Here is a 12,065-nt window from a genome sequence, read left to right on the forward strand (position 1 = left end):
CTAAAGTTGACTGTTTAGTTAAGTATCTTCTCTAGGATGGAGAAAAAAGTTTCCTCACTAATGAGTTTGATGTAGTGTGCTCATTAGCTGTAACCTGAAGGGAGCTGTTCTGGCTGTGTAGCGGGTGGCCCTTGCCAAGTGTGGAAAGCTTGGAAGTCACAGCAGATGTGGCTCGAAAGAGCAAGGCCACTCGGTTATGGCAGGGAAGCGTTGGAACAGATGTCTAGGGCCAAGACCCTTAAAACGGGCTACAACATGCTGGTGGGACCAGATTAATAATCTGCTCCTGGTCCTCCACTGTTCTCTCAGTGTTTAAAACAATGCTGGCCCCTTTTGAATAAAAAAACAACATATTGTCCCTGTCCAATGAACAATACTTAAGTCCAAATGTTCATGCTCGTTCTCATTTTTATCAAACCAAAACTTGACACAGAGAAGACTATTAAAATGCATACTGCCAAATTTAAATGGATAATATATTGCAAAGTGAATAAAATAGAGCTCCAAAATCATAAAAAAGCAGCTTGCGTTCCAGTTGCAGGAATGCAAAAATGCAGTAGGCGTGCTGTGTGAAACAGACGTCCATCTTTCAATCAGGTGCATGCCTCACCCTCCCCTGCTCCTTTAGAGCAAGCTCACAGGCTGAGAGAGGCAGTCTGTTTGGTGGCCAGGCACCCTTGGCTCTATACTCTGGCATAAACTGCCTCAGTTGAATTTTAGCGGGCCTTTGCAGAATTGTTGCCAACATCTGAGGATTCCCTAGTGACGCTCGTCCAAGCACTCAATGATATTTCGGGGATATTTTTTTGTTTCTCTCTCTCCTCCTATGCTGCATGCTTCATGGCTTGCAACCATAAATGGATTTTAAAGGGGGGGGGGGGGGGGGGTGCGAAAAGTGTCATTGCATGTAATTGACTTTCATATAATATACGTATAATATTTGTAAATCAATAAAACTGCGACAAAAATGAATGAAATGAACAAAAAAAAAAATTTTTTTACAATGGGTCGGAATTATTTTTCGAGCACCTTAGACAGTCATTTGCTTTGCAGATAATTTGAAAAATATAAGAGAAAAAAAATATTTTGAAATTTAAATTTTTTTTCTTTGATTGAAAATATTTTTTGAGGATTGAATTATTTAGACACCAATGTCCTAATCATAATATGGCCCAAACACAAAAAAGATTGCTTCAATCAAGGAAAACCTTTTCAATGAAAAATTAATGTTAAAATGCAAATCTTTCAATCTGAAATATTTTTTCACATTCAAAAACTATTTTCTATGATTGAAATTTTTCTTTTTTTGATCGAAGTGATTTTTCTTTTTGAAAATCTGAAATTTTTTTGAAGCAACTTATTTTTTGATTGAATAATAAAGACAAAAATGTCCTAGCCAAAATGTGACCTAAACACAAATCAACATTACTTCAATCAAAAAGTTGCTTCAATCAAAAAAAATAAAATAAAATAACATTTAATCAAAGAAAAATAGCTTTTACATGCATTTTTATCTTTAGTTTTTTGACTTTCAGATTTATTTTTGCATTCAAACACATCTTTTTTTTTAATTGAAGCAACGTTTTTTTGGTTGAAAATATACATTTTGATTGAAGCAACTTTTTTTTTGTTCTATTGCAGCAACTTTTTTTTTTTTATTGAATGATAAAGACACAAATCTACCGCCATATGGCTCCGCCCTGGGGATACAATTTTTGACTGGGGTAACTACATTAGGGGATACAATTTTTGACTGGGGTAACTACATTAGCACGATACAGGCCGGTGTACCAAATTCAATGGATGACGATTTTGGCGAAAAGTATTGCCTAAGCAGCCTGATTTAGAATTCCCCTCAATAATGATGGAAAACAAAAAAACGCTCATTGTCAACGTATAATTATAAATATTCTTGTAAGTTAATTTTATTGCTGACACTGCGTTTTGGGGTCTTATGTTAGACGAGCTTTAGACCCACCCAAAAAAATCATCTTGACTTATGAGATGTAAAAAATAAATGTATCACTCAAACTCCACAATGCAACACAAAGTTTCTCTTTGTCTATATACTTTTTCAGCACTTTAAACATTTTATGTATTTGTTTCCGGAGGTGTATAGTAACGTGTTACATTTACTCCGTTACATTTACTTGAGTAACTTTTTGAGAAAAATAGAGTATTTAGAGTAATTTCAGTAAGCCATGCTTTTTACTTTTACTTGAATAGATTAGTGAAGAAGAAGCGCTACTCTTACTCCGCTACTTTGGGCTATACTAGTGGTTAAATTTTTCCTGTTTATTCTTTTTTTCTTTTTTTTTTGTTTTTTGCCAGAGACAGTGGCTCAACCAGTTTCACCAATGAGATGTCGCAACAATAATCACATGACTTCATTATACCAATCAAACTCAAGCTTGCCATAAAAGCACCGTAAAAAATCAAGTACCGTATTTTTCGGACCATAAGTCGCAGTTTTTTTCATAGTTTGTCTGGGGGAGCGACTTATGTGTGAAATTATTAACACATTATTATATCATTCCACATGTTATTTGGGTGTTTTGGAGTGACACTGATGGTTTGGTAAACTTGTTACCATGTCCTTAATGCTATCGTTATCTGAAAACTCTTTATAGCTACCATAATTTCCCGAATAAGGCGCACCCGTGTATAATGCGCACCCCAAATTTACTTGTAAAATCTAGGGGAAATTATTGTACCCGTTTATAATGTGCACCCTAATTTTAGGACCAATAAATAGAAGAATACAACAAAACAGAGGTCGTGTACAGATACGGAAATGTCATTTTACTGACTGGTGAAACACAGCACAAGCATAGCACATTAGTAGTTCAGAACATTACTATACACTGACAATATTTACGGTAATAATATGATTTGACAACTTCTCCAACTTACCAGAATTTAGGAGAAAACAAAACAGATGTGACTTTTCTTTTAAAGGCTGCTGTATAACTTGCTCGTTTAACCATGATGAACAAATGTTTCTTCCATGGATTAATACGGTAAAATGAAAGTGAGAGCGTAAGTCGGAAATCCGTGAGAGCTCATCGCTGTCAACACGACAGTAAAAATAGGAACTATTGTTTTTTGGGTTTGAGTTTCCCGAGGGACAGATATAGTTGACGGACACAAGAAGTCTGTGAGCTTACGTTTGTTATGGTCCGAGTTGCGGAGCTGCCAGTTTGAAGCTAGCCGCCACAGCTAGCTGTCTCCACCCGAGTCTAGAACTCTCTGTGCGGCATCAAAAGTCGGCCAGACCGCCTCGAAACCGTCTTCTGCGTCGCCTGCCCCTCAACATTTGTATTAACGACATTTATTCAATATTGATGAACAGAAGATTAACATTCTAGCGTTCCGTCTTGCATTGTTTATTTTTTCTCCATTAAACTAGACTAGCGGAAGTCAACAAGCATGCTCCAAAACCCAAAACCGTGCAAACATAATGCCACACCCCTCCAGTGGCTTGGCGGCGAATTACAGAGCAACGCGTTTCCTCACCGCAGAACTATCGAATGCTCATTGACGCCGTAATCACTTCGCCGTCACCGCAACGCAGGAGTATAACTCAGGCTTTATACTCGGGTGCGACTTATAGTCCGAAAAATACGGTATTTGACATAAAGCGCCGCCGTCAACATGACTCAAAAGTGTGGATTTTAATCTGCCACCAGTTTTTTTGGCACCAAGTGACCACGGAAAACTTCAGTTTCATAATTGGAAATATATTTTCTCCACTAAAGATCACTCATCCTCTTTGGACGAATAATGCTTTGTTTCTGTATTTTTTTTTCTTTTCTCTCGCTGGAATTCAATGTTTTTTGTTGTTGTATTTCTTTGGCTTAAAGCTGATTACTGACTTACGCCGTCAAGGCAGACCCGATTTACGACAGTCCGCCTTAGCCTGACGTGCACCTCCACAAAATTCTGACTGTGATTGGTCCGCTCAGACTGTTGTTTCCGTTTCAGCGCGAAATCACCGGCATTTACAAATATTCTTGCACTACACTCAAAAATGGACCAAACCGCCGGAGGGGATCATCGAAGAGGTCCGCAAGTACGACCACTTGTCCAATGTTTCTTCAATGCATTATAAAGATTGCCGAATGGCAAGCAATTCGTGGAAGCGGTGACCCAGCTTTTTATCACTTTATGTCGTATTTTTGGTTGCTGCATTGTATCATCTATTTTGTACATATGTTTGCTGTACGTCTGTGACTTATTCACATTTTACACTTCAAGCATATGAAGAATCAAGCACAGGATTGGTGTCAAAAGAGTTGTTTTAATGTTTAATTTTCAAAAACAGACAGTTTACACACTTGATAAATCATCACTGATTGAGGGTGCCTTGGTCCTTTTATGATAACGTGTTTACCATCAAGGCTTCCAATGCAGTTTGGGAAGTTCCATAGCTGCCAGAAATTTGCTATGGCTTCACACTGGCTGGTTGTAGGACACGGCAAAAAATCAGGCTGGAGGCCTGTCCACAATGCTTTGCTGACCTCAGACAAAACGGTGGACACATTGTTCGACGCTATTTTAAAGCTAGCCGCCACAGCTTGCTGGCTTCCACCTGAGGCTAGGATTCGTAATGTGACTGCCAATCTCTGTGCGGCATCAACAGTCAGACAGACCACCCCCACAACCGTCTCAACATTTGTTTGATCAACATTTGTTGTTCAATGTTGCTGAGCTGAAGATCCACATTCAAGCCTTCCATCTCCGTTGCCGTTGTTGTCTAACCGGAAAAAACTCAAGGAATTCGACAAGAGTCCACCAAAACCGCACAAACACAACACAACACCCCTCTAGTGGCTCGGCAGTGAATTACAGAGCAACGCGTTCCCTTGACGCAGAAGTTCGAATGCTCGTTGACGACGTAGGGTCTACGCCATCGCTACTCCGTAACCGCAACGCAGAAGCATAAATTAGGCTTTAATGTGGTTATGCAATATGTTATAGTAGAGTATAATGATAACAGTTCATATAGATAACTTTGTGCTGAGAAAAAAAAGTACCATTATTTAGAAAAATAAATAAAATCAAACATCTTAAGCAGTTACTCAGAATGTTACTCATTACTTGAATATTCTTTTCACCAAATACTAAATCATTTGTACTTTTTTGGATGACTAATTTTACTTTAGTAATATTATGTTGAAGTAACGCTACTCTTACTTGAGTAAAATCTTTGGCGATTCTAACCACCTCTGTTTGTTTCCATGTTTTTATGTAGGCCAAATTTCTTTAATTGGGTCAGCAACAGTGTGCATACTTAACCGTGGCATGGCCATAATGGATTTGCTTGCAATAGCTTAACTACAATACTAACTACATAGTCATCATACGTACAATTTAATACAAATGTTTATTCACATTCATGCATGCTTTTGACAGCTATAATAAAACTGGAAAAGCACAATTTAATGTGTCCATTAAATGCCATACAGTCCTCATGAAAATTTTATTTAAGGTTTTGGACTTTCAGATTCACACCTCAACACAAACAGTTTGAGTAGAAAATAACTTAAAAGCTCTGCTCCCATTTTTAACAAACAAGGAAACATTTGGCCATAAGCAATAAACTATTAGCCCCTCATATCTTCCATTTCAAGCATCTGCCGCTCAAAATGCAAATTATTATTTAATGGCAATCTTATTTTGGAGCGTCCTCAGCCTATTTCTCTGCCACTCTCTCCAGGCAAAAATCTGCTCTATAGATTACTGCATAAGGGAACCAAAGGCAGTGGTTATTAATTAAAGATCCACAATGGCACCTAAACCAAGAGTAACAGATTCATGTACAAATTAATCACTTGATCCAATTTCCACACTAGGGCCTTCTTTTTCTAACTTTTACAGTCCAGTCATGTCCTCTGTTGTTTACCGTTCTCCAGATCGAGAATTAAACCTGAATGAGAGCAATAAATCATGGTGGGGAAACACACAAACTCTTGTTGCAGGTTTATGCTGGAGAGGCAAACAGAAGGAGAGACGAAGTGAAAAACACTGCAGACCGTTAATCAAGTTCAAAAAGACGGCTGCAATTTTTTTTTTACGACTGGCTGAAATGATTGAAGGGCTGCCAAATTTTTATTCACCTCTGTGCTCTCTTAGTCTTTTTTTTTTATATGACGGCTGCTTTAAGATAAATGAGACGTATTATGAGGAATCCAGGGAAAATAGAGAGAAGGATACTTGGGATCCAGGATTAAGCAACTAATAGACTAGCTGCTTAGTGATTAATGTGTTTTATCAACACTCATCAGTCTTTCTAAATGAAGAAAGCCCTGACCCTGCCTCAATAGATAACACCAATTAGGCTAACTTCTCTATTCGACCATCTTTCAATGAGTTTTCTGGACTCAGAGGGGGAAAAAAATAAAGCAAGTGAGTAAAATATCTACCTGTCTCTGTTTTCAGGTACCATTTCTATCAACACCCTCCGGACTGCCTATACAGCCCCTGGAGAAAGTGAGATTCTGGACTTGGATGATAATCTTTACCTCGGGGGCCTGCCAGAGAACAAAATGGGTCTGGTGTTCCCCACCGAAGTTTGGACAGCTCTGCTTAACTATGGCTACGTTGGCTGCATCCGGGATCTATTTATTGATGGACAAAGTAAAGATGTGCGGCGCCTGGCTGAAATTCAGAAGGCTGCCGGAGTCAAGCCCTCGTGTTCTAAAGAGCCTCCCAAACAGTGTTTGAGCAATCCGTGCCAAAACAACGGCATCTGCAGAGAAGGTTGGAACCGATATGTATGTGACTGTTCAGGAACTGGATACCTGGGTCGCTCCTGTGAAAGAGGTAGGTGATATTTATAGCAGTGGCTGAAATGGCAGCACTGCCTTGTAATTCTTTTCCTCACAGTCTGGAGAAAAATTGTTGGGAGGTACAAGACTTTTTTGTATATATATATATATATATATATATATATATATATATATATATATATATATATATATATATATATATATATATATATATATATATATATATATATATATATATATATATATATATATATATATATATATATATATATTAATACAGTGCTGCTCGAAAGTTTGTGAACCCCTCAGCGATGGTCAGATTTTTTGTAAAAAAAACTAAAATAACCTTATTAAATGTTAAGTTATACCCAAATCCACAATACTGACATTCCAAATAATGGACTGAAACAAAAGAAATAGTTATATTGTCATTCTTTATTTAACAAAAGTGGTTGATTTAAGAAAAACTCAGATATCATGTGTGCAAAAGTATGTGAACCCCTTCAGTTAATAGGATATTGCGCCTCCTTTTGCAGAGATTACCTCAACCAAACGGTTTCTGTAGTGACTAATCAGCCTCTCACATCTACTTTGGGGGATTTTTGCCCATTCTTCCTTGCAGAACGCAGTCAGTTGAGAGAGGTTTGATGGGCGTCTGGCATGAACTGCTCGCTTCAGGTCCCGCCACAGCATTTCAATGGGATTTAGGTCAGGACTTTGACTGGGCCAGTCCAGAACACGAATCTTCTTCTTTTTCAGCCATTCCTTGGTTGTATTGCTGGAATGCTTTGGATCATTATCATGTTGCATGATCCACCTTCTGCCAAGCTTTAACTTCAAAACAGATGGCGTCAGGTTATGTTCTAGGATTTGACAATATTCCTCAGAATTCATGATTCCCTGGACTATGTGGAGTTGTCCAGGTCCTGAGGATGAAAAGCAAGCCCAGATCTTGACATTTCATGCTTCACTGTTGGGAGAAGGTTCTTTTGGTGGTATGCAGTGTTGACTTTTCGCCAGACATGGCGGTTTTGGTTGTGACCAAACAGTTCAATTTTGCACCTACATCAGTTGATGAAAACTCTTTTTAATTTAGTCTCGACAACACAACTGTTAAAAAAACAAAAAAAAAACTACTGAATTGATTGATTAGGAAATCAGGTTGAAATAATAGAAAATATATATATATATATATATATACACATACAGTAATATCTCTATGGAAGAATTTAATTCATTCCAGGACCTGGTTTGTAAGTCGAAATGGTCGTATGTCAAGAGGGATTTTCTCATAACAATATATTGTAATTCGATTACCGAAATATTCACACTATAAGCCGCACCTGACTATAAGCCGCCACCCACCAAATGTGACACAAAACCACATTTGTTTATAGATAAGCCGCACTGGACTATAAGCCGCAGCTATCCTCACTGTATTATGGAATATTTACACCAAAAGATATTAACCAGTAGCACTTTATTTGACAGCGTCATCAAAAGACATACAGTGGGGAGAACAAGTATTTGATACACTGCCAATGGGTTTTCCCATTGACTGTGTATCAAATACTTGTTCTCCCCACTGTATATGTCATAAGACCAAATGAACCAACATGAATCTTTGAACCAAATGGCCGCAAAGCTTCATTGCTTCAAGAAGCTTCGTTAGGCCATCACTGCTCCCTTCAGGGAGACAATCAACCTCTGCTGCCATCTGCTGTCAACACTGCTGTCATCCAACATGCCTCCTAGCATGCATTGCAACACTACAGATGTAAATAACAATTCATGTCCTGTGCTAATTATTTCTACAGTTACTGTTTCATTAATTGCTAGTTATGGTATTTGGTAACACTTTATTTGACAGTGGCGCTATAAGACATGTCATTAGAGAATCATAATTTTGACATGACACTGTCATGAGCATTAATGAATGATTATAACAGATGTTATTTAATGTTATCCGAGCTCAGTAATGCCCATGACATGACGGTCTCATATTGCCGCTGAAAAATAAAGTGTTACCTATTGACTCAAATTAATCAATAAATAAGCCACACTGGACTACAAGCCATTAAGGAAAAAAGTAGTGGCTTATAGTCTGAAAATAATATAACGGTAATTCATTCCACAGCCCATAAACCTATGCTAAATCCTTAATAAATAATGAGGTTACAATTACACATTCATTCATTTTCAATTACGCTTATCCTCACGAGGCTCGCAGAGGTGCTGGAGCCCATCCTAGCCAACTACAGGCAGGAGGCGGGGTACATCCCCGAATTTTTTCCAGGCCAGTCACAGGGCACAATGAGACAAACTACCTTTCACGCACACACTCATACCTAGGGACAACTTGAAGTGTTCAATCAGCCTACCACACATGTTTTTGGGATGTGGGAAGCCCCAGAGAAAACCCACGCAGCTACGGGGAGAACCTGCAAACTCCACACAGGGAGGCTGGAACCCAGGATTGAATCCTTGATCTCAGAACTGTGAGGCAGACGTGCTAACCACTCGGCCGCCGTGCCGCCACCTTGCACATAACAAAAAAAAAAACATTTTTTTTAAATTATAATAAAAATTGGAATGACATAATAATAATAATAATAATAATGTAACAAATCGGGTTCTAATGTTATGTTTTGCATACTGTTCCTGAAAGCACCATATGACTGACGCAAGGGTGAGAAAGGTGCATTAGAGTAGGAAGCTTTTACTTTCCCTTTATTTTCTGTTGTTGTTGGCATCGGCTGCAGCAGACAATTGCTGTGTTGTGTTGCAGAAGTTCTGAAATAATTGATTGAAAAAACCTAACCAAGCTGGCTACATCCTTGCCAATGTTACAATAATAATAATAATTATGAGAGTCGTCCTCGAGATCATAGACATATTCCGGCCGTATTGTCGAGCCAATTCTCTGACGCGCACGCCACGCTCATATTTTTCTATCATTTCCATCTTAATTTCAATAGGAAGCGTCACCTTTTACCTTTTTTCAACACCTGCACTAACCTTCTTTGGACCCATATTGATTTCTCTCACAAGGAAATCCGTCTTGTAGGAGAACAATGATATTGTGACGCTATCATAAATTGTCGTATATCGAGCATGTCATCATATGTCGTAACAAATGACAAGTCACATTTTACGTCAGATGTCGAAGCGATCGTATGTCGAGGTACCTCTATATAGAAAACAGCCCCGCCAAAAAATGAATATAACATGAAATAACGAACTGATACAGAGTCAATATTATGTAGCATTTCGAGTATGGTAACATTCTTAACTGTGATAAAAGTGTGACAACAGCATTATAATATAATTTGTCTGAACTTAACAGCCAAACTTTATGATTAGAGTTGGAGAATTTAAGCCTTTAAAATGAAAATTTTGTTAGAAGGACGCCTGCTGGTATTTCCCTTTTTTATAAATCCTTGATAATGATTTTAGATTAAGGCCCAAAAGAGAATTATTGGAAGAAAAGATCATTTTAACATACCACTGCAAGTCGGCAGAACGTGCCAGGGTTTCTCAAGCGTTTAGTGTATGGCTGTGTTGAATGGCAGGTGACTGATGCACCGCTGAAGCATACTGGCGGTCATATCTAGCCTGCACAATAGACTGCAAATTGGCTGTCTTCTTGCTAACCTTTTAACTCATCAAACCACATGTCTCTGCCCAGAACTGGCAAATGCTCGTCATTTCTCCTCTGTAGAAGATGAATATGAGTAGTGACTAAAGTCTAGGTCCTTGCACCTTGGCTGATTATAAAATCCTCTCCAAATGTGTTACTGAAAAATAAAACAAATAAATAAGTAAAACAATGCTTCTGCAAGTAATGGATTTCATTTGGGTTGTTTTATGGATCTATAGTTTTGATAGATCTCCCTGGATTACACTGTTACTGGATGAGTTTGGGTTTCATTGAGTGCAAAGCTCAGCAAAGTTGTGGCAGTGCTTTTCTGCCTACATCAGCTTGTTGGCCTTTGACCAGAATATTAGTCTGTGACCTGTTTGATCAAAATCTAGCTTGATCAAAACAACAACTACGCAACGCCGTGCAAGAGGGGCAAATCCTTGAGCTGCTAATATCATTTTCAGAGAAACTGAGCCTGTAATTGAACGTTTTGTCTTATTTAATTAATTAAGATGGATTACCGGTAGAGTTTGCATTGCGTTTTGAAATATGTGTAGCTTGCAATATGATAATCTTCTTAGAGACTGTAGTAGGTTATGTTTCTATGGTATTTTTCTGCATGGATTTATGGCAATGAAAATCATTGGTAAGTGAAAATTACAACAATAGCAACAATTATCTGCATAAAATCTGCATATACAGAGCGGTGTGTCTAATAAAGGAGAGAAGGGGGAAAAAAGCATAATCAAGGCAAATGTTGAAACTAGGTGAAGTGAAGCATGTGACAATGTTATCAAGGTCCAATGCACTTCAGGTTTCCTCTTTGGAAAACATGCCGCATTGTTATCATAGATTGCATGATAACATGGGTGTACAAACACTTCCAGGTCAATAGCATAGTGGTCTGATATAGTATTTTGTTTTAGTATTTGTTTTAGAAGGGCTCATTACCAGCAGGACAATCCTTTTTAATTTTTTTTTTTTTTTTTTTTTTGACCATTTTGCCCTTGTGCCTGTTTCAGTATACACTTATTTGTTTCCCCATTTCAGATCAATTAAATACGCGAAGGATCTCTTTTTTGCGTTTTGAGGTGTAGCTACTTCAGGAAACCTTGGAGAGGAGTTTTCTCTTAATTACTCAAACTGATGAGACTATAGCCATAAGAAGCACTGTAAACCAATGGATTACTTTTAGGCTATATGACACCATTTACAGTATATTGGCTCTGTAGTTGCAAAACAGTCTTGAACATGAAGTATGGTGATAGCTTGACCCAAAAACAAGCAGACAGCAACCACATTAATAAATTTGATGCTCCAGCTGTGCACATACAGCATTTAATTAATATGTTCTGTGAGTGAACGTCCCACATTTCTTTTGAATATACTGTACCAATTGAGCCTTGCTCTACCCTTTTCTCCATGCTCATGTGTGCTCCATTTCTGGCTAATAAGACACAAAGAATATGGGCACTGTACAGGAGGCGGTGGAACAGGAACTGTATACACACACCATTTTCTTACTTTACTTCTGAAGATAATTATCTATTATTTGGGTTGAAAAAGGCAGAATCAGCTTTGACTTCAACTGGAAATTCAAGGGAATGGAAAAGAAAGCCTTGGATCTTCAC

At 38.1% G+C, this 12,065-nt stretch overlaps 1 protein-coding gene across 29 annotated transcripts in view; it reads left to right on the forward strand.

The window, feature by feature from the left end:
- LOC130922805 (neurexin-1a-like) overlaps nucleotides 1–12,065 on the forward strand; it is a 492,025-nt gene that overhangs the window by 188,820 nt on the left and 291,140 nt on the right. For all 29 annotated transcript variants that reach the window (XM_057847885.1, XM_057847886.1, XM_057847902.1 and 26 more), the window contains one exon: nucleotides 6,442–6,825. In XM_057847885.1, coding sequence (XP_057703868.1) covers nucleotides 6,442–6,825 — 384 coding nt within the window. The remainder of the gene's footprint in view (nucleotides 1–6,441; nucleotides 6,826–12,065) is intronic.

The sequence above is a fragment of the Corythoichthys intestinalis genome, chromosome 10 (assembly GCF_030265065.1).
Source record: "Corythoichthys intestinalis isolate RoL2023-P3 chromosome 10, ASM3026506v1, whole genome shotgun sequence".
Lineage (NCBI taxonomy): Eukaryota > Metazoa > Chordata > Actinopteri > Syngnathiformes > Syngnathidae > Corythoichthys > Corythoichthys intestinalis.